Raw genomic sequence first — 27,953 nt, 5'->3', positions numbered from 1 at the left:
CTTTTCACATGACCCTGATAACTTCACTCATGCTTCAGGAGCTGCAACTTGGAAGGAGGAACTATTTCACATTCTGTATCACTGATAGGAACTTTAAAAATTACCTCCCATTTCATAACCATTTCATTTGGTTCAGAAGCTTCAACTCGGATGTTTTCTGGGTTTTTGTCTGGAGCTATAACAGTAAAGCCAATAAAATTAGTTTACATCATCTGTCCTTTATTAATTCCTTCTTTTCCCCTCGCCCCCTCTGCCCTACATGGTTACAAAGCAACCAGGTAGATCTGAAAAGTGCCATGCTAATTTCCTTACTTGGAATTATTTGGCTTTGTTGCAACTAACCAATATGCAAATAAAGAACCCTTGATTAAACAGAATTACTGGACACAACAGAGGGTTAGTGAACAAACATATATTTAATATGGTTTAATCTTGAGCAGCCTTCTTGGTTAGTGTTAGCCGATATCTCTAAACTATGACGTTTTGGATTTCAGAGCACCAGATGTAGGGGGATCATTCTGTCGGGAATGGAAAAAACAGAAGGTATATCATTAGTATGAGGCACCGAGCTGAAAAGCTGTGGAAGAAGCTGAGACGACATAAGTAAAAAAACACAAAAAAACCCAACAAAAATAAAGCTGGGGCAATGCAAATTCCTATGCAAAGCTGAACAGCTGGCCTATAAAAGTACTTTCAGGAACCAGTCATTTTGTGTTACAAGGAGAAATGTGTTGTGAATGAAGAGTTGTGACGAGTTCAGAGTTGCAGGGAGGCTCAAGGTAAATCTTGCTAAAGATCCCATCTAGCAATCGCTTGTATGCAAAGGGCTATATCATGACTTTAAGGCACAGAACAGCTGGAGCCCCTGGACCATCGTGCCTGACTTAATATGCTGTCCTCCACGGCTTCAGTGGATGCAGGAGAGCACTGCTGCTATGCCACCACTGGCAAATGTGTGGCATATGCTCCCCTTTGCAAGGGTACCTACTCTTCTGTCTAGCGTGGGTCACAGCTCTGACCTCTCTCTTTCGGTGACTGTTGAGTATAACTGCATCTTCACAGAGCCTCATTTGGCTTCAGTGGGACCACTCATGAAATAAGTTACCTACAGTGTCCAACTCAATAGGTTGTTTAGTGTCCGCAAAGGTATGAAAATCTGGCCCTAGATCACTTAACTGGGCTGAAAGCTCTTCTGTCTGATTTCAAACCCTGATGGAACAAACCGGATTGAATGTTATTCTAGAAAATAAATAGGAAACTAGATGACAGTATGTACCAGCGGGAGGTGTTTCATAGCGTGCTGAAGCTGCGCTAGGCTGACTTCTTCCAACAGCGTTAACGGATATAACACGGAACTGGTAATTTATATAAGGGGCCAACGATAAAACAACAGTTGTCTTGTTCCCTGGGATTCTAGTGAGTTCCTGCCATTTCCCAGGCTCCCATCGATTTGCTTCAAATTCTACAATGGACTCTGGAAGGGGAAAAACAAAAATGAGAGAGATAATATCTCTGAATTAAAGCCCCTTATAAATACAATGGCAAGCATGGAAGAAAACAAATTTATGACAAAGTTAAGTACCACTATGAGCACTGTTTGTTTATTCTAATTGTAATGACACACTGTAACTCCAAAAAATGCAAGACTATGTTACTAAAATCCTTCATACCATAAATGGGACTGTTGTGACTGCTTCCAGCTTTCCAGGATAATCTAACACTTCTGTTCTGTTTTTCTGAGAGAAGTAGCTCTTCTGGTGTGTCAGGAACATCTAAGAAATAAAGAGGAAACATCAGAAAGAAAGTGAGTTATCTGTATTCAGGGTGGGATGTCAACAGTGCTATGCATTGGTCTAACTGCTCCAACTGAAGTCAATGGTAAAACTCCCTTATTACACAAACACAAAGTAAATCCTCTGATTTTATGGTCTTCATTATAATTGCTATGCTCATTTTCAGGGAGATCTCCATGTACTCTCGTTGTAATATCTAGTACAATAGATTTATTTTTTCTTAATCAATATAAAGTCTATATAACAATTAATGCATCTCAGTGCTGATTTTAACAGAAAGCTGCATTTGCTTCACTTGGATTTTCTGTGGTCTAATGGAAGAGAAGTCAACTCTACAAGATATTAAACCCCTACCATATTAGTGGGAGGAGAACATTCATTATCCCTGGTGGATTCCTAGTCTAGGACTATGTTATGTGAGTGGGAGCAGAAAGTTCATCACCCATCTTTTCAGTTAATTATTTCTCTAGAGACTAGGACAAAATTCAGTTGGGTGCTCAGATGCCATGGTGGTCGGCGTGCTTTAAGAACCTGTCTAGATCTCTCAGCTTGGAGTCATGAAGATGATGAATTTTAAGTCCTCAGCAAGGTCATTCCAGCCCCAGTTACAGCACCATCATATGCACTGTCTGTGCCTGAGCTGATTTTCAGAGCTACATATCAGTCTCTCTATATAAGAGTTTAGAATCTGGCTTGTAAAGTTTTAATTCAGCACATACAGAGATGGATTAGCCAGCAGCAGAGCAGGACAACAGCATGGAAGGACAGACATTTTTGCAGAATGACCTTGTGTTTCTCAATAAGTTTATAAGAGACAGTAAAGACGATATATGGTTTGGGACAACATATATTTGTGGACATTCCTATCCTACGGTGAATGCTTTTAATACAGGAACATTCAGACTGACAGCTGTTTATCTTCGTCAGTTATTGAGACTTGCTTTGTCAATTTTGCCATCCGTTTTACGGAAGTCGTTTAGGAAATGAAATGTATCTGGCCTGATGAAAAAGAGCAGTTCCTCATTGCACCAGTACTGTGGTATGTTTTGTGGCAAATTGCCTGCTTCGCTATGGTGGGTCCTGCACTTTTCTCTTGTGTGGCAGGTCGGGGCACTGCCTGTTGCCCTTGTTTCTGGGCATTGGTGGCTCTGTAGTGCACAGTGAGGGGGGAGAGAAGGGACCTGGGCCTGCCCTCTACTTTGGGCCCCAGCCCAGGGGCCTTATGAATAGCAGCTATGCACTCCTGACACTGCTTGCAGCTGCACGTCTTTCCCCTGGACTATTTCCCCCTCTGATCTCTTGGACCTTTCTCATGGCTCTTCTCTGGTTGACTGCAACGCTCCTCCCACACTACTGCCAGCTCTCCTTACTCTCTCCCCATCAGGCTGGAGCAGGGTTGTTGTTTTTTTTAAACAGGACTCTAGCTGGGCCTTAATTGGCCTCAGGTGCTCCTAATTAACCTGTAGTAACCCCTGCTCAGTCTACAGGGAACAAGGCCCTGACCATTCTGGGGCTTATATATCTCCCTTTTATGACCCTCCTGCCCTATCCATGGCCACACAAAGTCATGGGACTTCCTCATCAACCTCCTCCTATCCCTGGCCAAACTGGCCATCTACAAGTCCAGGGAGAGGTTGGTTGGCGGGGGGAGGGAGGGGAAGGTGCTCTGCAACTATGGGCCTATTTCCATTCCTCTATTTGTTCATGCATCTGGGCAGAGTTCCTCTGGGCAGCATCTGCTGGCTCCCTAGACACCTTCAAGGAACAGTGGAAGCTGTTCTCTGCTTGGTGTCCCCTTCCAGTTTCCTCCATTTGACCCCCATGCTCATTCCTGTTTTTTCATTAGTTGTCCCCTGAAATCAATTGAGTCCTGGGCCCAGTGACACCTCCCCTTAGGCTGGGGAAGGGTCTTTAGCAGTGGGCGGGCACGTCTGAGAATCAAATAGGATGACCCTCCTGCCACTGCCTGGCCCTCCTGCCTCAAAGTTTGTTTCATTAAATAATATTGAAATCCAAAGAAACTCAGCAAACAGATCCAAAAATTCATGTTAAAAATAAAACTATGTTCATTATGAACATTTTCTTCAGACCTCACAGTGGAAATGGTTCCATCTTGTGGAATCACTTTAATCTATGTGATATAGGAATTATACAGATTAATGAGTGGGGCTTTGAGGCCTTGAGCAAGACTTCAAACTCCTTTTGCCTCAGTCAGGTCACCTGTATAACTGGCTAAAACGAGAACTTCACACAGAAAAAACACGACTAACAAACAAGACTGACACTGCATTTTTGTAAAATAAATTAAAGGATTTTTTTAAAAAGTAAGCTTATGCCTTCTTAACTTGCTTCTGATGTACAAAGAATGCTGGAAAGATTCTTACCACACCCCTCCTTTCATCACCAATTGTATTACACTTTTGAAATATCAGAAACACCAAGTCTGGTCTCTCTGAGTTTTGCTGGTGCCCCTCTTAGGGTCTCACAGCATGTATATTGTGAGTTCTTATTTGGAGGGACAGAGAGCTTCTATTTCTTAAAAAAGGTGCTCTCCAGTATTTCCATTATTCATTGATAGGTATTGACAAAACCAAACAGTTTTAAACAGTCCAACTAAAAATTCCTTCCACTCTCAATTGCTTAAATTGTGGTGTCTTGCGCTTTTAGGTCTCTAGTCACCACAGATTGTTCAAGCACAGAGAAGGCTTGAACTTTTAAGTTGAAAAGCACAGATTTTCTTTTAAAATTCTCTCTGGCTTTTTCTATATATCATAAAGAAACAAAAAAAGACCAAGACCATTTTTTCTCCCAAGCAGGTCACATTTTAAAAGGGAATATAACTCTTCATGGAATTTTCAAAAGTGGTGTATAAAGAGTTAACAAACATCTTGAATTATACAGTAGTATAAAAGTTCAGTACTGTAAATACACTGCATGTCACGATGTTAGTTTATTTTTTATTTTAAACCAGCATTTACTATTAAAGCATAAAGTAAATATATAAAACCCTGAAGGTGAGTGATTTAAGTCCTGCTGCAGCCTCTGCCAAGAAAATAAATGGATGAAATTAAAACAAAACAAAAACATGCCCTTAAAATAACATTCTTGTTAATATCCAATTTTATTGGATAAATAGTTAGGATCTGATTCTGCAATAGATTACATCTCAGTGCACCAGTTCACCTACCCATGACTTCAAAACAGCTTCACTGGGGCAGAGCAGCATGCAGTCCATAGCAGTGTCAGGGAAAAAAAGACTGATCCAGTGGTTACCATGTCAGCCTGGAACTTGGGAGAACTAGGTTCAAGTCTCATCTCTGCCACTAACTTCCTGTGTGACCTTAGGCAAATCATATTGTCTCCCTGTGCCTTAGGCCTGGTCTAGACTAAAAAGTTAGGTCAAGCTAGCTATGTCACTCAGTGTATGAAAAACCCACATCATCAACCCAGCTGCCACCTCTCAGGGAGGTGGATTAACTACACTGATGGGAGAACCTCTCCTGTTGGCATAAGTAGTGTCATTGCAGCTGTGCTGCTGTAGCATCGCACGTGTACACAAGCCCTTCGTTCCCTTTCTGTAAAATGGGTGTGTAACTACACCCATTCTGTATGGTGCTCTATCCCCTTCTAGTGATGGCTGGGCCACATATAGAGATAGAGGAGCCTGCTGCCGGCCCAAAGCTGTCAGCAGCAAGGATTGAACCAGCGACCTCAGGATCTTTAAGCATGAGTTTCAAATGTTTGAACTAAAGGACTCTGTTAGCCATAGTAAATAAGACAATAACTCTTAGTAATTGACTAGTACATAGATAATAGTACTTCCTTACCTCACAGGGGGTTTTCTGGGGATAATTACATTAAAAATTGTAAGGCACTCAGATACTATGGTAGTAGGGAATATATGAGTTCCTATAACAAAATAAATCTGGCTCATTATATTTTCAGAAAAGCAACGCCAATCATAACTGAAGGGGTGCCTAGGATTTATTCAAATAGCAAAGTAGACTTATGTATATATCTATGTCAAAACTGGTAGGTTCTCATGGGTGGCCCCTGTAAGACCATATTCTGGAACCAACACAGTCTAAGTGGCTAGGCTGCATGCCGGAGATCTCTGGGGAAGCTGAAGTGAAGGCATCCTCCCACTGAGACTTCAAAGTGACAGCAGAACTCTTTCACCGATGCAACTACAACTTCCAGCCTTCAATTGCTCCTACAGCTGGTGTGATTGCTTCTTGCACAAGAGAAAATGATGAATGGCACTGCCTGGTCTCGAATATCTCAACAAGGACATTATTATATGTTGTTATATCAAATATTGTGCCTTTGAGGCCATATTTTCAGAGATGCTGAGAAAGCATAACCCTAACTGAAGTTAATAGATGTTGCAGGTGCTCTGCATATGTGAAAATCAGGCCACTGATGTTCTATAAATTGAACTGAGGGTGCAGAAAAACTAGTCAGAATCACTACACTGTTTGCATTTTTGGATGTAGCCTGCAAACCAGGGGGAAAAAAATTACTTACCAAGGATAATTAATTGTGTTTCAGCTGTGACACTGTCCAGAGATGTACTAGCCACACAGGTGTAAACACCTTGATCCTCTAATGTCACACTTGATATGAACAATGTATCCATTTCAGTAATTATCCTTTGGGACAAAAAAGAAATTACATAAGCATGAGAGAGAGAATTGGAAGTGAAGCATATTACTGATACACATTTCCCTCCCGAAAGCCTGTTCACGCACGCATTTGACAACACATTTGGAATAATACAGTGGTAGCGTATGTCTGTTATTTAAAATTGTGTCTTAGTTGCAGATATATTTATACACTGTACTTTAGAATCTGATTTGTATTTTGTAATAATTTAGAGCACAGAGTCAGATCCCCAGAGAGTGTAAAGGGCCTGAACTTAGTCCTATTAAATTCAATGGTAAAGCTATAAGGGGAGCAAAATTCAGCCCTGCTTTCACTTAGAACACACCCACGCAGAAGCACACTGCTTTCAATGTGTATTATTTAAACTCAAGTTTTTCACTCTTGCTGTGCATTTGGCACCCAAGTGGGATGAAATGCTGGCTTCACTGATAAAACTCTTATTGGATTCAGTGGATCCAGCATTTCACCCTTGGTTTAAGCACAGGCAGCCAAGTTTGGTACTTCATTGTGCAGTGTACCTGCCTAATGAGACATACTGCATCACAGCATAGCAAGTAAATATAGGCCTACCTGGGAATCTTCATTCAAAAAAATCAAAGCTTCAACATATTTGAAAGAACACAGGTGCATTCACAAAAACGTGCTGCACGAACAGCTGTGATACGCACAGATTTGGTTTAAAGTCATAAAAAAAATCCTATCCCCAGGAAACAAAATTAACCATGCTACACATAACACAGTATTGTTTCAGAGTCAAAACAGGAAGAGATTTTTTTTTTCAAGATTACCTGCTATCTTCTGTGCTGTTGATTTGCAGCTCATCTCCATCTTTCCTCCAGGATAATTTAAAACTCTGTTTCAAGTGTGAGTCATATTCAGACTGACATTTCAATAAAACAGAATGTGATTTCAACACTTGTGGGTTCTCAGGAGCAACAACAAGTTTTGTAGCATCTGGTTAATCACAGAAACATTCTGATTAGCAATATACAGGCGATTGTACTACATTTTCACCAAGAAATTCAAATGCAGAAAATCATAGGAACAATATACTGTAATTTTTCTACATACTAGTCAAATCAAGGCGGAATATTTTTGATTTCGAGCTGTGGTAGCATTTAGTTTACTGTAAAAGCATTTTTCTGTGAGTTTAATTCATATCAAAGAGGATCATACAGCCAATCAGAAGTTTATAGGAAAATATCACAGGTGAACATCCTAGCTAATGGTCTGTTATGGTACATGAAGAAATAAATGAGATAGAAAAACTTGACTATGACTTTTATGCCTAATGCCATTTCAAATAGACTTTGGCAACAACCCAGAGAAAATTACAAGCTAATTAAAGTCAAATGGGGAAAAAATGTCACAATCAAATTTGTTATTTTAAAATCAATCTGAATGAAGAAACAGAAGAATAAGTAACAAAAAGCAATTGACTGCATACAGTGAAAAGTAGCTTCATTAAAATTTCATTGCATGTTTCCATGTTTACAGTCTCATTAATTTCAAAACAAATGTGTCCAGCTGACAAGTAAAAGGAAGGGTTTTTGTTTTCTTTTTTCGCCCCCTAACTACAAACTTGCAAATTCATCTTTGGCTCTGAGGGTCAAACTGGGGTCTTTCCTACTCATGCATCATTAGTAGTTCTGCAGGCTACACTAAAACCTCTGTAACATGTGCAATTCATTGATTTTAGATAATGTTCTCAACTGTACCTGTCCAATCTCACCATCCATTTCAAGACCAAAAAAACCAACAACAACAACAGTGTTAAAATGGAGTTAAAGCTGAGAATATATCAGTAATTTGAAGGTAACACACATTACTAGAATGCTATAATTATCCCAAAAGCCAAGCATTACAAACCCAGAGCACCCACTGAGTCTCTGGGCTGCTGAGAGGAAGTGAAACACGCCCCCCCCACACACACCGCTCAAGCTCATATGGGAATATGGAAAAAATTCCTTCCTAACCTTAAAAAGGCTTCTAGCATGATGCCCACAGCAAGGCCTCAAAATTTGGATCCTGCACTAATCTGAGGGGGTAGCAACAGTATCATTCATGTTGCTACAACTCAGCAGGTGCCCAGTGCAGGTACTCATTCACTAGGGGATCCAGTCCTCTGACAAATCAGAACTGAGAGTGGAATTAGGAGAAGACAGACCCCTAAAGAAGTGGGGAATGGATTGGGAGGTTCCTAATGTCTGGTAGAGCAAGGGCCCAGTTCACATGCCCTCAACTCTCGAAAGAGGGGGAGGTGGTAGGGTCACAGCAATGCTGCTGGGACAAGGTTAATAGTGTGGAAGGGGATTGGCTGAGGGCAGTCCTCCTCCAGGTGTTATGGATTACAGAAGGAAGGAAGTTTGATCTGCACGGACAAGTTATTGCCAGATGTTAGTTAATAAAGTTGTGACCTAGTTAAACCACATTCCTTGTGTCTTGTCGTTCTTTTTGCAAAGTCCAGGACAATGTGAAAATCACCCATTCATGGGGGAAGGATCATGCACAAAGTATGCAAGAGTGAATACCTTATATTGATTCTTGCACATATCTTGCATTGAACCTTGCACAGTTGTTCCTTGCATCATCCACATGTGATGCTTCTTCTTTTGCTGGTCTGGGTCCTTCCGAATCAAGTATTATCCATAAATCATGTGATAATTTTTCAAGCAACTACAAGAAGCTGAATATACTTCTGTTTTGGAATACATTTTCTCTAAGGCCTTTACATGTTTCAAAGATGTGTCTATTCATAAAATGAAGAGTTACCTCTGATACCCAGATTGGCAGTGATTGCACTTTTTCCAACCGAATTTGTCACCCAACAAGTGTACGACCCAGAATCTTCCTTCTTTGTCTCTTTGATCTCCAAGGTTCCATTTTTATATATAGTGTAACGCTCACCTTCGAGTGGCATTGTGCTGTCATCCCTCATCCTAACAGTAGAATAATGATTACCAATTATTTTCAAGAGTCTTGGAGGCAGACTTTCACACGAGAGAAAGTTAGGTCTAGCACTTATTGTAAAGGACTAACAAAAAGCCTTCTTCATTTTGTTCCTAGCTATGCTCCTGAGTGGCTGAATAGCTCTGAGCAAGTCACTTTAGCCACACCATGTCTCAGTTTACCAGTCTATTGGATATTACAATATATTTCTCAGAGGTTTGAGAAACTTTTCTACTGCAGAGTGCTTTGAGATCCTTGGATAAAAGGCTTGTTTAAGTCCACCATACTGACATTATCTTATTAATTATTCGTTATTCAGTTTAACTCAAACAGGATGACTGTGAAAAGTTTCAATCTGTTTGTATAGCCAGATAGCATGCTTAATATAAAGCCAGTCATTTAAAATGAGCAGCAGGCAAACAGTTATCAATGGCTTACCAAATAATGATTTCAGGAGGTGAAGCAAAAACTTGACAGTGCAAGAAAGCATTGTAACTAACAACTGTGGCATAGTCTTCACCGTCTGATGTTAGAACTAATGGAGCAATATCTGCAAAACAGAATGTAAATCATCTATGTTGTGCTTTGGAGTTAGAAGCAAACACATTTTTTCTCAGATATTCTTTCCAGTCCCTTCCCTCACAGCTCCACAATGATTTCCAGTAACTGGGCTGGTGCAAGAGGGAATTGCACAATGGGGACGGGGCGGTTATTCACCTGTAACTGGAGGTTCTTCGAGATGTACGCTCCCTATCTGTATTCTACTAAGAGTTATGTGCATGCACCATGCGCCCAGAGCCAGAGCTTTTCAAAGTAGTAATATCTATTGGTCTGCGCATCCACCCTTGAATTGCCTTGCAGTTTCACTCAGGGTGATAAAGGGTGGGGCAGATCAACCGCATCTTCAGTTCCTTTTCCACTACAGATCTACCAGATCCACAGCAGAGGGGAAGGAGGGTAGGATCAGAATACAGATAGGGACCACACATCTCGAAGAACCTCCAGTTATAGGTAAGTAACTTTTCCTTCTTCTTCAAGTGATGGTCCCTATTGTTATTCCACTCTCAGTGGAACAACAAACAGCACTTAGCTAGGAGGAGGGTGCGAGAAAGATGATGGATCCTTGGAACAGAGGACCACTGCGCTGAATGAGGCATCAATTGCACAACCATGCATTAGAGCATAATGATCAGAGAAGGTGTGCACTGGACTCCACATGGCTGCTTTCTATATGTTCACAAGGGGAATGTCATGGAGCACAGTGGTAGCTGATGCTTGCGCTCTCGTGAAATGGGCCCATATCCCATCTGGTGGGGACTATCCTGATAGATGATAGCAGAGTGTAATGCACCCTGAGACCCACTTTGTGATTCTCTGGGGGGAAATGGCCTGTCCTTTAATTCTCTGCACTATGGGAATGAATAGTCTAGGAGATTTCTGGAAGGACTTCATCCTTTGTAGGTAAAAAAGGCTAGGGCCCTACGAACATCGGGGGACATTCCTCATTTGAGGCATGTGGTTTGGGAGAGAAGGTTGGCAGATGTATGGTTGGTTGAGGTGGACGTGGGAAACCACTTTTGGTAGAAATTTCGGATGCAAGCTCAGTGAAACTTTATCCTTATGAAACGTGATGAAACGGGGGTTTGCCATCATGGCTCCCAGTTTGCCAATCCTCCTTGCAGAGGTGATAGCCACTAGGAAGGCAACCTTCATGGACAGAAGGGAAAGGGCGTAGGAGGCCAGGGGTTCAAAGGGAGAGTTCATTAGAGAGAACTAGGATGAGGTTCTATAAAAGGCCCTTGCAGAATCGGGCAGTCAAAGGGTGGGTGAAAACCAAATGTCCCTCTACTGGAAGGTGGAAAGCGCTAATAGCCGCAGTGTGTACCCAGAGGCCTTCAGATAGAGGAAATAGTCCAAAAGCATTGGGATTCCCACAGCCTCAGAAGCAAGACCTTTGTTTTGGGCCCAGGAGGTGAAACTTGAACATTTAAGCTCAGTAGGATCATCTTGTGGACTCCTTCCTGCTACTGGAGAGGACATCTCTTACTGCCGACAAACATTCTTGTGCTAGCAGAGGTGTCCATCCAAAAACCTGACTGTCAGGTGAAGTGCCTGTGGATCGGGGCGTCTGAGTCTGCTGTTGTGTTGTGTGATCAGTTCCAGAAATGTCAGGAGCAGGAGTGGGGGATGTTTCAACATGTGGAGAAGCAGAGGAAACCGGACCTGGTGAGGCCAGAATGAAACAATCAAGTGTGTCACAAAGACCCTGTCTGCACTTACCTCCAAGATTCGGTGGCAGGCGACAGGAGTTACGCAAGCTACGCAAAAAACTTGTGTAACTCCCATCAACTTCTCTGCTTCTCTTCTGCGCGCTGTCTTCACTGCACTACGCCGACGGGAACCATGTTCCTGTCAACGCAGCGCTACGCCACTTACGAAGGTGGTCTTAGTACATCGATTTCTGGATCGACTGAGCGGGTCTTCACTGACTGCTCAGTCGATCCAGAGAAATCCATCTGATGGCGGCGACTTTACTGCAGTCAGTGTAGCCGTAGCCAAAGACAAGAGAAAATGAGAAGCTCCAACTCAGACCATGCTGTGGTGTGGAGGTACTGAAGATGCAGGCGATCTATCCCGCCCTTTATCACCTTGGGCGAAACCATGAGGCGATGCAAGTGCGCATGCACAGACTGACAGACACTACTATCTGAAAATCTCCAGCTCCAGGAACATGGCACATGCATGTAACCCTCAGTGTAATACAATTGGGACCATCAGTCGAAGAAGAATCATTCCATCTCTGGACCATATAGCCGTCCTCCCACTGCTCTGCACAACTAATCTCAGATGCTTTGACAGCTACTGCCACTAGCTCAGAAGGGTCAATAGCTGGTGTATCTACTTAATGGGAAATTCTCTGCCATGCTCTCTTTTTATACCGTGCTCCTTCTCTGTTGTTAGTCCATGGCTTCCCCCTCAAGCCCTACAGTGTAAACACAACAAGAAAGGCTGTTGTGAAAGACAAAAGGAGGTTAGTTCTATGACATGAAGGGACTGCATGCTACAGAAATCTTGGTCTGAATGAGAAAACTACACTGGTTCTGCTGCCTCCGGCAGACTTCTTCCACTGAGGCAATTCCCAGCATTATGATTGTTTCTTAAAATAACAAATTGATAATAAAAACTGCAGCTCCAGATTAATGGTCTATGTAATAATATAATTGTACAGTTAAGGCACAATCCAGGTTCCCCACTATCGGTCTCAACTCAACAATCAGTTATTGTTTTATTTAATAGAAGTCTTTGAGCTAGGCACAATTCTTAAAATAGAGTCATTGTGTGATTACACCAAACACATAATATCATGCTATGATACAACGCTCTTTGCATCAGATTGCATAATAAATAGCATCTCTTCAAATTTTGGACCAATGCAAAGTGACAATGAACTTGTCAGAATCCCGATGTTAATTGCGAAAGTCATCGAACAACTGCCAGCTTAGGTAAAACCAAACCACTAACAACTGTGGGCCTGATCATGCAAACCTTTATGCCTATGATTTATCCTCAAGAAGTGAGGAGGTAGCAGGATTGGGCGCCTTGGCAGCATTCTTTCCATAAACAATCTAATGGTGTAGGAGTACTTACTTAAAACATTCACATTGGCAGTAGCAAGGATGGTGCCATGCTTGTTAGTTGCCTCACACTGATACACTGCGCTGTCCTGCAGTTGTAGGTTGGTAATGCTGATCTCCCCAGCAGAGACTCTGCCCCTATAGTTTATTTCTGAAAGGAATCAAACCATATCAGTAGGATGAGGAATGATTATTACTTTTATGAGTTCATAGAGCATTTCTGAACTGTTCCCAAGCCAACAGGGCAGGTTGCATATTCAGTATTAAGATACAGTTTCCCAATGCCAGAAAGCTGCTGTAAAGCATTGTGCATGTCAGCATTCTCATGAAGAAAAAGAAGTGTTTTGGATAGTTTGGCTTGCAGTAAAAAAATGTTCATCTACAGACACATTTTACCTATGACAGAAATAACATGGATTATATTTTGTATATGTATGTGCAGATATTCAAAAGCACCTAGGGCATCCGACTACCCAGTTCTCAATAAAAAGAATGGAAATTGTGTGTCCAAATCCCCTAAGCAACTTTGCATTTCAGCCGTACTCTATGTTCTTCACAGCTGTATACAGTATGATGGGCTAGAAAGTGCCCTGAGAACCTTGGAGTGGGAATGGAGGGTCCACGCTGCAGATTGGGACCCCAGGAAGAATTCTGATTTTCTTAGCTAAAATTCATTAGAAGGGGTTCAATATACAGCTGTGCTGGCTGGTTCAGATGTGTCTGTGACACAGAGAGAGAGAGAGAGAGAGAGATGGTCTAGCCCTTCCCCACTCCTATTCAGGCAGGTAGTGCCACAGCAAAAGTAGGAGGGAGCAGAGCCTTTACTCTTCAGCCACGTTCTGATTTATCTTTGTGCAAGATCACAAAGTGAGTCAATGAGTCCTAGTAGGGCACCAATATTATAAGATTATGATGCATGTTCTTAAAGATGAGAAAAATACACTGATTGGCCATAGGTTTTAAATTATGGGGGTCAATCCAGTTATAGCTTCCATATTATTGTTGCTTTAATTATACTCCCTTAGTTATCACTATGAAGTATTTGCATTGGCTAAACCAGACACACCAACTACCATATGATGCATTTGGATCCAGGTACCACTTTTGCACTGGGCGTACAGTATATAATAATCTTGTCCAGCTGTCAGAGAAAACTATTCTGCACTCTGTACTTACTATCAATAGGCATCCCATTAAGTTTCCACTTTATTGTTGGGTCAGGGTTACCAATAACTTCGCACAATAACAAAGCATTTGACCCTATGCTGTAGACACCACTTTCCGGCTTCTTTATCCATCGAGGAGGTTCTGTTAAGAAGGAAAATAACATTTCAGCAGACGTTACAACTAGAAGGAATAATAGTGCATGAAGATGTTGCTATCATTAACGTCTTCCAGCAGATGGCACACTCGGTCAACTATTGCAGAGCAGGTTCTCTCTTAAAAGATAAACATATTGTCTTATTTTATTTTGATTTGACTCTAACAGGGAAATTAAAATACTATGTACCTCATTCTCCATTGTTCAGACAGTGTTTGTCAGAATTAAATGCCAAGGAGAGGCTCTGGGAAGTGGACATGTGTTTGCATGAAAACGCCCAGCTGTAAGTGTAAAGCTAAATGTTTGGGGACTGGAAGGCTGGTGAAAATGGCAAGGTTGCTTGGCTTGATATTTTCAGAAAGACCCTTAAATAAGAACCGTTGATTCTGAAATGAAGCACAGACATTTAAGCAATGCAACCAAAATGAAAAGTGTCTATTCAATCCAAATCCTCCCCTTGGATGTGACCATGTGACTTCCATTGACTTCAATGGTAGCTGGTCTTTCCTCTCCGATGAATCTGCAGTGTTAAGAATATTTTGGAGACTCAAGGAATGCAGGGGCTGCACCCACACTTGTCTCTTTGTATGGGACAGAGAGGTTTCCTGTGTTGTTTGACACTTTGCATATTCCTCACAATAGTCAGACAACTAGGATCATAGAATCATAGAAGATTAGAGTTGGAAGGGACCTCAGGAGGTCATCTAGTCCAACACCTGCTCAAAGCAGGACTAACCTCAGCTAAATCATCCAAAGACAGGGCTTTGTCAAGCCGCATCTTAAAGAACTCTAAAGATGGAGATTCCACCGCCTCCCTAGGTAACCCATTCCAGTGCTTCACCACCCTCCCAGTGAAAAACTTTTTCCTAATATCCAACCAGACCCCCCCCCCCCCCCTGCAACTTGAGACCATTGCTCCTTGTTCTGTCATCTGCCACCATTGAGAACAGCCTAGCTCCATCCTCCCTGGAACCCCCTTTCAGGTAGTTAAAGGCTGCTATCAAATCCACCCTCATTCTTCTCTTTTGCAGACTAAACAAACCTAGTTCCCTCAGTCTCTCCTCATAAGTCATGTGCTCCAGCCCCCTAATCATTTTTGTTGCCCTCTGCTGGACTCTCTCCAACTTGTCCACATCCTTTCTGTAGTGGGGGGCCCAAAACTGGACACAATACTCCAAATGCAACCTCACCAATGCCGAACAGAGGGGAATGATCACTTCCCTCGCTCTGCTGGCAATGCTCCTACTAATGCAGCCCAATATGCTATTAGCCTTCTTGTCAACCAGGGCACACTGCTGACTCATATCCAGCTTCTTATCCACTGTAACCCCCAGGTCCTTTTCTGCAGAACTGCTGCCTAGCTCGTCGGTCCCCAGTCTGTAGCTGTGCATGGGATTCTTCTGTCCTAAGTGTAGGACTCTGCACTTGTCCTCGTAGAACCTCATCAGATTTCTTTTGGCCCAATCCTCCAATTTGTCTAGGTCACTCTGTATACGATCCCTACCATCCGGGGTATCTACCACTCCCCCTAGCTTAGTGTCATCTGCAAACTTGCTGAGATTGCAATCTACCCCACCCTCCAGATCATTAATGAAGATGTTGAACAAAACCAGCCCCAGCACTAACCCCTGGGACACTCCGCTTGTGACCGGCTGCCAGCTAGACATCAAGCCATTGATCACTACCTGTTGAGCCTGATGATCTAGCCAGTTCTCTATCAATTTTATAGTCCATTCATGCAACCCATACTTCTTTAACTTGCTGGTAAAAATACTGTGGGAGACTGTATCAAAAGTTTTGCTAAAGTCAAGATAAATTAAAGATCCCAGGGCCTGATCCAAAGGTCATTGAAGTAAACAGAAGTCTTTCTATTGGATCAGGCCCTATGGTCAAAGATAGAGCAGTCACTACTAAAAAGTCAACAGTGTTAAAAGTTGCCCACATGGTGGTGCCAGACATATTGTGCTATACTGCCATATTTCCTTGTTCTTAGAACAGGAAGTAAACACTAGGTTACTCTGCAGGAGTAATTCTTGCAACCACCGTATGTTATTCATAAACATAGGAGGAGTTTGAACCTCAGTCAAAAAATACAAACTTAGGGGAGAGAAGTGAACATAGACAATTTGAAAGTGTTTACACAAATCCTCATGAAACTGTTTTGATGTGCACCCTTCTGGTCTCAAATCTACTGTTTGAACCTCCCTGCAATGCTGTTTTTATATTTTTCTTTGTTTTTGACCTACTTTGACCCTATGAGAAAGAGGGGCTTGGTCTAAGCACAAGACTATCTTCTGATTTCTAATCCCAGATCTGGCACTGCCTCTGTCTCTGGCCTTGGGCAAGTCCATTTTGCCATATGAAAAAAATGGGATAATGCAGGGTGGCATGAGAGTTAATTAGTAAATGTTTGTAAAAGATTTTGAAGATTAAAAGCACTGTTTACTACTAATATATCTCCAGATATTATCAGTATAGCATATTTAGGCTGTATTGTTGTAGCCAAATCAGTCCCATAATATGAGAGTGAGAGAGTAGGTGAGGTAATATCTTTATTGGACCAACTTCTGTTGGTGGAGGGTACAAATGGTCTCCTATAGTGTGTGTGAATCCCTTACGCTTAACAGTCAATCTCTATTTGTATTTATCTTAGATATTCTGTTTACCTTCCTCTCACTGAAGGAAGAGCTCTGTGAAGCTTAAAAGCTTGTACTTCCACCAACAGAATTTGGTCCAATAAAAGATATTACCTTGTGTGACCTACCTTCTCTATCTCATATTTAGGTCAGGCTGAATTTAATTTTTATTCTTTTATAATTTTGACAGATAATCTCAATGTTAATTTTAAGCATTTTTATTTGTATTTATTTAAATTTTCACAGCCATGCAAAATTATGGGTTTTAAGCATTTTAAACAATTTAAAATTTCATAGTTGCAGGAAATTGTGGAGAAGGGTCAGACGATAATTATTTAATGGCAGTAAAGGTTGAGATTCAAAGAGTTAAATATTTATATCCATTAACACGCTAATGGTTAACATCACATGTCAAAATATATAAAGTAAATATCCCTAAATCAAACTCAAGTAAGTTCCCAAGCAGCATTTTCCTTACTTTGCCTATCTGTAAATTTAGATTATTATCCATGGAAATTTTTTGTTTGTTGATTTGAGTGTGTATGGTGAAATCAATGTTTATTGACATTTACTGATTAAAAAATCTAACCTTTCCAAGCCTAAATATGTTGGAACCAAGAACCATAGCTTGTATTTACAGGAACATATTATAATTGATTCTGGTGTGGACCAGTAGATCATTTCTATAAGAGCTTCCATAAAAAATTAATTTGTTTTGTATTGTAGAGTATTTTCATGGGAGCAGTAATTGTTCAACAGCTAAGGAATGAAAGTGAAAAACAAGAAGTCCATGCTTATCTAAAATTATATTATATTCTTCTATTCTATCCTATCCAGGTTCTTATCCTACTTACATCACTGTAGCATCTGAGCCCCTTCCAGTAGTGCATTCAGAGACATGATTCATATCATTTGTGGTTTGTGTTCCCATTCTCTGCCTCAGAGAAGTATTGAGGGTGTAGTGTAGTGTTTGTTTTGGCAGGGTTTTCCTTTTCTTTCTTAAATATGTAAACACCACTATGTGTTCACATTAGAGAAGGTCAAAGTAGCACACCTTGCACTTGGAGCAGAAGGTGGGGAGGTCTGTGATGGTGCTTGGTTCTTATGGGAGTTTGTTCCACAGTATGGAACCAGCCAAAGCTCTGCCTCTTGCACAGACCAGCTGTAACAAACTGCTAGAATTGCCTCACTGATGTTGTGAATCTACAGGTGTCCATTAGATGATCTCAGTATTAAAATGTAGTCCACACCATAAATACACTAGATAATCCCTTCTCTACTAGGAAGAAGTGCTATGCTGCCTATTAATATATAAAATGCAATGGATACAGCATCAAACTATGAACATGCATCCCTTGTATCTACAAAATTCCACATTTATTGGAAATTGTCTATATGTGTGAGCAAGATGAGTAAAGGAAACCACCTCCATGGGCCATTCACCCCTCTTAACAGGGCTGTGAATTTGGGGGTTCTGATTACAATTGGTGTGTCTTTCTTGGAAAATTATGACCTTATTATTAATTACTATTATTAGTACAATAAAGCCTAGGCACCCCAACCATGATCAAGGTTATGATGCCAGGCCTGTGCTAGTTAAAAGCTTCAAAGGTTATAATCATTTTAAGTTTGGGGGGGATTACATTCTATAAATAATAGTGTTTGAAGTCATGACTTTTTAAAAAATAGATGGAATTCCTATTAGTGACATCAACCTGCATTAGTTATATGCATGGGAGAGAGGTTTAATAGCTCTTATACAAAACATTCTTTACATGGCGATAGTGGTTTTAAGTTTTTTGGGACTTGGTGGTTAATGAACAGAAACAATAATTCGTTACAAAGGTTTTTTCCCTGTAGAGATTTGTGGTCAACATACTGAATGACTTAATTAATGTTATTTCCCTTGTATTTTACTTTTTCAAGCTCCCGCAATTTTTACAGTCAAGAAAACCATGACCAGATTGTTAAAATATTCAGCTACCATAGAGACATTCCGTACCATCTGGAATGATTTCTAAGAGTCAGCAACTTCCATGACAAGAACATTTGAAAACTCCCCATGCCCAGGTGTCCCATTCCTCCCCACTTTCAGGAAGAAAAATAAATAATATTCTACAAAATAAGATAAATGACCGAGCAGGATCAGTTATATAATATGACAAAACGCTGCTCCAACATTAACGGAAAAATGCAGCGTTCATCCTCTGGTGTCCTGCCTACAGAGGAGTGAAGAGAGATGGGGAAGTGAAGATTAAAATCGAGCAGCTGGCAGATGTGGATGGCTTCATAGTGTATGAACACATTTCTCTCAGCAAAGTGGAGTATTTTTACTCACTGCAAGTGAAAAATGTTTTCACTGAGTCTTTCAATTTTGTTTCAGTATCTTTCTTCCATAGCTATTTCGGGTGTCTTATCCAAAACAGCAGCTACATTAGCATGGCAGAAATAGTAACATTATCGAGTGATGGACATCGCTAAATGTTGTACTCTGTTCTGTGTGGGCAATTGTGAGCACTGCTGTGTGCCATGCGCCTGCATGGGCTATCCCCATCTCTGGAGCTTTCACAGGGATGGAGGCAGAAAGAGAAACTGTAGCAGGCTGCTACTCCCCATGCTGATCAGGCTCCACCCCTTCAGCCTTGGCTCCACCCCCTCAGCCTCCCAAAGCACACAGGCAGAAAAAACCTGCAGCAGAAATGGGGATGGTGCACACCACTTTGACCTGTAGCAATGGGAAGCAGAAATCACATTGTGACTTTCACACTCTGGTTCCTACTCTGTTCCTGAAGTTGCACACTGAAGTTGCAAAGTTGCACACTGCATGGTCCTAAGGCCGGATTGCCCTGCTGATTCTGAAGAAGGGGCGTTTATCTGCAAATTCACTCTGTTACTCATCCTCTGTGTAACTACAGGTTCTTTTTTTTTTTTTTTTTAAATCCTAGATGGTTTTCCACTTTTGATTTATAATTGGAATATTTTGCATTGTAACCTAACCCACCCGGTTTGTGGGATGCCTATTGTACGATATTACATTGGCTTGTTTCATCCCTCAGTTTCCTTTACCAGTAAAAGAATAATGGACAGGAAGATGCAGAAACAAACCAGTGCAAGCTCCATTGATTTCAAAGCAGTTACACTGAAGTAACTGAGAGTGCTAATGGGATGTGTTATGTTATGTGACATGATACAAATCACTATAATAAGAATGAACCTCCGCCATGATGCCTACAAAACACTACAAGCTGCCAGTGGCTAGGTATGTGGTGAGCTGAGACTTCTGCTTATTGTATGATAGTTTGCTTCGTTAACTATTTCCTTGTCCTCCACTCATCACCATTTGTCTGTCTCATCCAAATGGTACATCTTGTCATAGCACTGATTGCAAGCAAAACAGGTTGTCAAGGAACTTCAAAGAGGCTACAAGCCTCTAGTTCTTGGTTTGCACCTGACAAGTCTGTTCCTGAGCTTCCTTTTTTTCCCCTGGGTACGCACCGTGCCTTACACAATGGTGCCCTGATTCTTGATGTGTGTACCTAGAGGCTATTATCATATTATTATTGCCTTGCAAAAGCAAAGGAAGGCATTATGCTTTATTATTAATTATGGTTTGTTAAGAGTTGACAGTGGTCTCAGCCTAAAGTAAATCCAGAAAATACACTGAGAGACCTAAATGGTGATGCTCATGTAACACGATTCGCCTGGGCAGGATGGGGGTGGGTGTCACTGGCCCTGTGGATAGAACCCCAAACATCTTGATCTAAAAGCATGAGCATCTAGGCCCTGACTGGAAAGATTCAGGTCACTTAGCCAAACTCTTGGAGCAGATTCATGAAAACCTTCAAGTGGTCCAAACACTAGAGGGCAAAGATCCATCCAGAGTAAGTCCAGGTGACACTAATAAAGCAATTTTTCAACAACGTATTATTTTAGTGAAGGACTGGAGACAGCAATTTGTGATGGCAGGAGCTGGTGTCTGTAGCCTTTGCTGAAGAAATGATACAGTCTGCAGATCTAAAGTCAGATAAGCCCCCAGGCTAACATACACAGATGGTACAGTAATAATGATAACAGTAATGTGTAAAGATGTCAATAATTGCTGAAAGAAAGATTAGTAAGTGTTACAGAATAGAGCGAGTGAGAAAAGGTAAGTAGATAGTGAGTTCCCTAGTTCTTGGGAAGCCTGTTTGCTTTTGCAGTCAGAGTTAGTCACTTATGCTTTCATGTTATGTTAACTTTGTGAGTACTTTATTAATATTATATACTCTGTGAAGGTTTGTCATGCAAGACACTGTCTAGATGTAAGTGTCATGTCACCTTCTGCTACTTCTACCAGGTAATGAAGTTATTTCTTTATGCCTGTGCTTTTGAGGCTGGAGATCCTGGACACTACATCCCACTTGATGACCCAAAGTAAGTTCATTTAGGGATGAGAGTGTCAAAGGAAAATGCTCCAATGAAGATTAATGATGAAATAGGCATGGATGAGGGATTAAAAAGAACAATGATGTCAGTAGGTGCACCAGAGAGGAAGGAGTGGTTCCAGACAAGTGGGCTATGTGAAAGTAGACTTTTGGTTCTGAAGACGATGAAGCCAAGAGATCATAAAGCTAAGCAGAATAAAAGATGTATATTGGAGTGTACCACAGTGGCAGAAATATAGGCAGCAGCACAATACTGCAAGCAAAGCTGAGAAGTTTCAATACAGTGTGGAAGAAGCCAGAGAAAAGACCAGAGTGTCATAGTGGTAGGAAATAAAGAAGATCGTTCAGCCGTGGTATTTTGAGCAACCTGGAGGGGAGTGAGGCAAAGAAATTGCAGTAATCTAAATGAGAAATCACTGATACATTTCAAATGGTGGCAAATATAATTAAAAACAGAGAGATTACTCTCTATGACTATGTTATGTTCCCATTACTGAGGCTCAGATTGTTTCTTCTAATTTCTGTTTTCCATGCAAGATGCTTTGGATTTATCAGACAGACCTTACTCTACAGATTGGGAGTTATGTTTTAATAAAGAGTGAGAGAGCTGATCAAAATTGCTATATTTCCCATATTTAAAAAATAAATAAATTACATCTCTCATAGTTTCATAGATTTTAAGGCCAAAAGGGAACATTAGATTAACTAGCCTGACGTCCTGCATAACACAGGCCACGGAATTTAATCCATTAACCTATACTTGACTAAAGCATATCTTCATATTTTATATTGCTGTTTTGCATATATTACCATTTTTGCTTCCCATGCTAAAAAATGTCATGGTTTGTGAAAAAAAATTTTTTTTTTAACATGAAATGTAATGCTACACAGTGCAAATATAAAATCATAGGGCCAGATCCTTGGCTGGTGTAAATTAGTGTAGCTCCATGGACTTCAATGGAATTATGTTGATTTACACTAGCAGAGATTCTGACACCCGTTGTGTTTATTATTCAGAATCTAAAACCCATTAAAATATACATGGCACCTTCCACGTGAACTTGAAACTCATGTTTTGCTCTCCCCAGCGAATTGCTTGCTGTGCACTCGTAAATTCCTTCATCTTTTGCAGATACTTGTTCTATCTTCAAAACCTTTCCAAAACTTTCTGTCACTGCTCTGTCTCCAACAGTTTTGGTCCAGTTAAGATGGGGAGTTGGGCTAGGAGAAAAAGAAAGAAGAGGATGAGTTTAAAAAAAAAAAAGTAACCTGTAACATTTCACTAACCGAGTGCTAGAGTTTATACTTTTCCATTTGTAAGATCACATTTTCAGAATTCTCCCGATGGCTCTCCTTTGTGTGCATAGCTGCCCATTTTACTCATTAAAACATCTTGTCTGGAGATTTGACATTGTCCATTGCTTGTACCACCTGTTGGTTAAAAGGGACCTGTGCACAATAAATCCTTCTTAGCCAAAGCAGTCCATGAAGCAGGTTTGCATACCTTGTAAACATATTGGCATGAACTGTAGTAGAGGTACTAGCTTGTTTTGTCCTGTTCCATAGGGACTCCTTGCACACAGACAAGGGGGGTAAAGACTTCATTAAAATAACTCTGCTCTGTACTCTGCTTGATTAGACAGGGCTAACCGCACGCCACAGATGGCTGGAAAAGCTACTTTATATTTTTAGAAAGTTAGGGGTGCACTCAGTACCAGAAGCACAGAAGTTCAGGACAGATTGCTGTCTGAACATTCCCAGCTGGGTTTCCTGACCCCAGCACCATTACATGATGCATATATACAGTGTCATATCTGCTTACTCTTGTGTCCATCTGTTAAGATGGCAAAATGCCCAGACACAAGTTACTCAAAACCCCAGGTACTAAGAAATTATGTTCTTTTATGAACAGCATGTATAATAGTGCAAGTGTCATATTTTCTGCAAGAGAGCTCATCCCTGATATTGTGCTGAAACACTGACATATGAAACCCTTTACATTTCATCAACATCAGTTTATATCTTTGTACCGTGTAGAGGAGGTTGCGTGCCATTTTCAAGATCAGGATAAAAACCTTCAGAGGTCACAAAGTGGCAATATATTTATTGTCGTTAATTATTTTTTGATTGACTGATAGTGGTCTTCGAAGTTTGATACTTGGCTCAACCTAGCCAATTGATTTCCTCATTGACATTTGCTCACTTCACAGAACAGCTGGAGAATGAACTAGCAGGGGAGGTAGGCTGGAGGAATATAGTTAGAGTCAGTTGAAAATTTTCCAATTTTTTCCCCAAAGGAAAATACTTTTTCAATCACAACATTTTTTTTTCATTTTGGCCTAATATGTTCACGTTTTGACGTAAAATTTAGAAATGAAAAATTTTGATTTTAAAAAAAATTAATTTTGTTTCAGTGGGGACAATCCTGTGCGCGCGTGTGCACACACACTCACTTTTTGTAATTCACTCTCGCCCCAAGTGTAAAAAATGTTAAGAAAATAAAAGTAATTTTTTCTCCCTTCCAAAAAGAAATGATTTTATTTTAAATTTCATTTCAATTTTTTTTGGTAGAAAAAAATGAAAGGTATCTTTAAAAAATTTGAATGAAATGTAATTTCATTCCTTTTGAACATTTTCATGACGTATACTTTCCTTTCTTCTACCTGCTTTAATTATAGTACTTTGGGAAAGGTCTACAAGGAAATTTGCAGAACAAGTCCTCATACTGTCCTCGCTTCAACCAAGGTGATCAGTTCCTTACGTTCCTGAGCATACCATTTACACATACATTTTTTTTAAATCCATCTAATTGATAAAAAGGAAGTTCACAGGCACAGGTGGCAGTGAACTAGACATGGATGTATTGCAAAAAGGAACAAAACCCATTACAGTTACTTGGAGTGAATCCAACAGAGACGAGTTGTTCGCTTGCTCTCAGAAAATGGCAACCAATTGCAGAGTCATAATCTTGTCTATTCAAAGGGTGAATGATGCCCTTTCAAAACAAGCACGGCCAAACAAGATGCTCTGAACATGTTTGCTCAGGCAGATAAACACCCTGATTTTAAGGTTTATAGCGGGAGATAATTGCACATGCTTTAATATGGATCATTTATCTGCTAACCACAGGGAGCACACAGTGAGCACACAGAGTTCAACAGTACAGGTTGTAAACATGATGATTTAAACATCCATTCAACAGAGAGCTCTAACACATATCACCCTGGAGCAAATGTTTTTTCTCTGTAAGGTTTAATGGTTGGAGAGCTTTTAAACTTTACCTAGTTTTCCCATGGCAAGTCTTTCAGGATAGAAAGTTGCACACATAAGTACAAGGTAAAAAGTTGTGATCAGGACAGAGGGCATAGGTAAACCTGATCCTGTGTTGATGAAAGTACTGCTATATTGCTCCCAAGTTACCCTTGCCCGCTAGCAGGAACCAGGACTTAGAGGAGAACTCACAGATAAGCACCACATCATGAACATCTTGATTGCACTTCCATCCATGTCTGCTTAGACTTTCCCATTCCCCATTCATTTTCTATCCTGAGTGTCTGACAATAAGAAAGATGCTACCCCCCAACTGCTTGTCTGTATCCATTTGTTTCCTCTTGTCTTAGATTATAAATTCTTTGGGACAGGGACGGTCTTTTTGTACAGTGACTAGCACAATGGTGTATTGGTCCAGGACCAAGGCTCTTTGGAACTATGGTATTATCAATACTAATAATAATGGGGTTTGAGATTTCCATTCAACACAGAGGGCTATGCCTAGGGATTAGCTATACCTGCATCCATGCATTGAAATTGGCCCAAACTAAAACCTAAAGACTCCCAAATATGAATTTATACCTGATTCTGGAGATGGCCCCTTATCTTTATCATGGGCCAAACCAAAAACTCTGATTCAAATGCCCCTGTTAGTTTACTTGATGGTTGGGCTTGTTTCTGAACGGGCATGATGGAAAGCATGAATCCTTGTATGATGGTGATCGAGAAATTGTGCTGTAATCTCATTGAAGGTGGAAAAGCTCAGTAATTTATTGATACTTAATTAATACTCTGAACTGGCCAAACTAGAAAAGAAAAACACAGTTTTTCTGGCGTCCAAACTGTGGAAGTTGAATCAGATCCTAATGCACTCAAAAGAATAATAATTTTCAATGGTCACCATACTGGGGCATCAGCAAAACCAGTTATCACAGTACGGGGAAATAACTGAGATATCCCAGTTACTATGATAAATGCTGATTTTAGTTACACTTGTCTATAACCTGTACATTACTCACTCACCAACATGAAACTTTCTCCATTGTACCTCTGTGCTAGTTTTCAATAAGTACAATTTGTTTAAAGAGAAACTGCATAAAGATTTGATGAAAAATTATATAATTAATTGGAGAATTTTTAAAGGTGCTTCCTTTTAATCTAACTTTATTTCAGAAGGTTGTTAAGGGGGTGCAGTACTCACAGCCCTTCAGCAACGCATTCAAGTAGTAGAACACCCCCTTTGATGACAGCAACTGATGAGCTGCTACCAGAAGATTCGGGTGGTATCAGCATTTTGGGTTTTCTTTCCTTGATAAAATTAGCTAAAAGGGAGAAAAGAAAAGGCTCAGTCCTTGTGCAATAAGATGATTACATATGTCCCTGGATCATCCTCTACCCTCTAACCAATGCTAAAAACATTGCCTCGGTCAGAAGATTTTTGGAATATTCATGCATTCATTTTCTTTATATTTATATTGGTGATCTTTACTTATATGCAAAACACAACTATAGTAACAGCAATACAATTAGAACCTTCTCTTCCTCAAAACCAGGGCCCTGAACCTGCAAACCCTTATGCAGATTGTTAACTTGTTTAACGAGGGTTAACTTTCAGGGGTGGGGTGTAGCTAGACTAGAGCCCTACTATAATGGGGGCTTCTTTCTTTGGCTGCTATTTTTGGTGTCTTAAAGAGGCAGCCCTACCCATAAGATATGCAAGGGGAAGCTAGTCCTGAATTATGCTAGTGCAAGAGGCTCCTGGTTGCTGATGATGTTGCAGGTTGGGGGAGGGCATTCTTAAAGGGGCCAGAGCTGCAGTTTCACCAGCATGGCTCCCAAGTGATATAGTGTGAAGGGATGTGTCACAAGGTAGCTGGTCCCAGTGAGCAGAACTGGATCCAGCTCTCTTGGGTCAGAGCAGGTGAGCCCATTCCATTACCAGAGGGCAGAAAATAGGAGGTGGAAGGGAGCGATTGGGACAGGCCAGGCCTGGGGAAGGGACGCCATGGTGGAGTGCAGCTAATTGCTGTGATGAGTCCCAGGAGCAAAGGGTCCAGGGCTCAGGGAAGCAGCGCTGGGCTACTGCTTCAGGAAGGGAGCAGAGCTGACTAGAACTGGAATGCTGCTAGGAGCAGGAGCAGCAGAGACTACTGCGAGAGGTGGCTCTGAAGCCTGAGAGAAAAGGAATGGGTTAAAAGACTGTTCTCTGTTGTTTTACTTGCCTGTGTTAAGAGAATAAACCATCCTAAAGGAGAGTAGGTATGGGAGTGAGTGTTTGGAAGCCGGAGAGAAGCTGGGTGACAGGGTGGCTGGGCCAGATGCCCTGTTCCAGCTCTGCTGCATCTCTTCTTCTCTTCCCTCCACACTAAAACCCAGGCCCCATCTCTCCAGACACCAGCCTAAGAAGAATTTGGCTACCCACCTCACATGCCCTAAGAAGTGTTCCTCATCCTCAAACCACTTCCCTGGCTCCCAGGCAATTTTAAGAATCAGTTCAGAATTTCCAGCCAGGCCTTGAAAAACTCTACCATGGATTTTCTCTAGCCTCTCTCATGAACCTTATTTCTAGTCCCATGCCTGCTACATCTGCTTAGCTAGCACTTGCCTCCTCTCTGCCTCCTTATCTCCACCCCCGTCGTCCCCCAACACTCACTGACCAATGGTGGTGAATGAGTCTTTGCTTTGTCTGTTCTCGCCATCTGGAAAAGTATTCCTAATACCTTTCCTCTTCACTGACTTCCCATCATCATCTAAATCTCAGCTCTTCTTTGCCTGAACCTTAGAATTCTCCTTCCCTCTACAGTTGCAGAACTTACAATAACTCAGAAATGCATTTGGGAATACAGCTTTAAAGCAAGACACTGATCATTACAAAACTTCTTTTTACTGAACCTGGTTTCAGATAACCATTTACTTTAGATTGTCAACAAAAAATCAATTGTTTCTTTGACAATTTTAGCAATTTATATTGTTAAATGGCTATTCAATAATAATTAATAACCCACGTGTCATTCAAATGTTTACTGATTCTTCAAGAAAAGAGATTTACGGATAATTTGGTAACATCATTTCTATCTTATAAGCCAGTTTTATTCATTCTTCTCCCCCTTTTTAGTTACTTTGTGTCTGTCTATACATACCAGTGAGTACATGTGCTGTACACAAATGTTTGCCCACATGTGCCAAGATTTTCAGACATGAATAGCACTACTGGGCGCCCAGCATGAGACACCAAAAAAGGACCTGATTTTCAGAAACTG

General features: G+C 40.9%; 1 protein-coding gene across 11 annotated transcripts in view; it reads right to left on the bottom strand.

Moving 5' to 3' along the window:
* Positions 1-27,953, bottom strand: part of CHL1 (cell adhesion molecule L1 like) — a 234,451-nt gene that overhangs the window by 32,314 nt on the left and 174,184 nt on the right. For all 11 annotated transcript variants that reach the window (XM_067542581.1, XM_067542657.1, XM_067542590.1 and 8 more), the window contains 11 exons: positions 25,895-26,015; positions 22,472-22,644; positions 14,219-14,350; positions 13,056-13,193; positions 9,846-9,957; positions 9,231-9,397; positions 7,247-7,412; positions 6,321-6,445; positions 1,671-1,772; positions 1,277-1,474; positions 105-175 (listed from right to left, as the gene is read on the bottom strand). In XM_067542581.1, the coding sequence (XP_067398682.1) occupies positions 105-175; positions 1,277-1,474; positions 1,671-1,772; positions 6,321-6,445; positions 7,247-7,412; positions 9,231-9,397; positions 9,846-9,957; positions 13,056-13,193; positions 14,219-14,350; positions 22,472-22,644; positions 25,895-26,015 (1,505 nt within the window). The remainder of the gene's footprint in view (positions 1-104; positions 176-1,276; positions 1,475-1,670; positions 1,773-6,320; positions 6,446-7,246; positions 7,413-9,230; positions 9,398-9,845; positions 9,958-13,055; positions 13,194-14,218; positions 14,351-22,471; positions 22,645-25,894; positions 26,016-27,953) is intronic.

This window comes from Emydura macquarii, unplaced genomic scaffold, assembly GCF_026122565.2.
Source record: "Emydura macquarii macquarii isolate MOO-44397 ecotype Brisbane River unplaced genomic scaffold, CSIRO-AGI_Emac_v2 contig_71, whole genome shotgun sequence".
NCBI classification, from domain to species: domain Eukaryota; kingdom Metazoa; phylum Chordata; order Testudines; family Chelidae; genus Emydura; species Emydura macquarii.
This window is presented reverse-complemented; position numbering and strand designations above follow the sequence as displayed.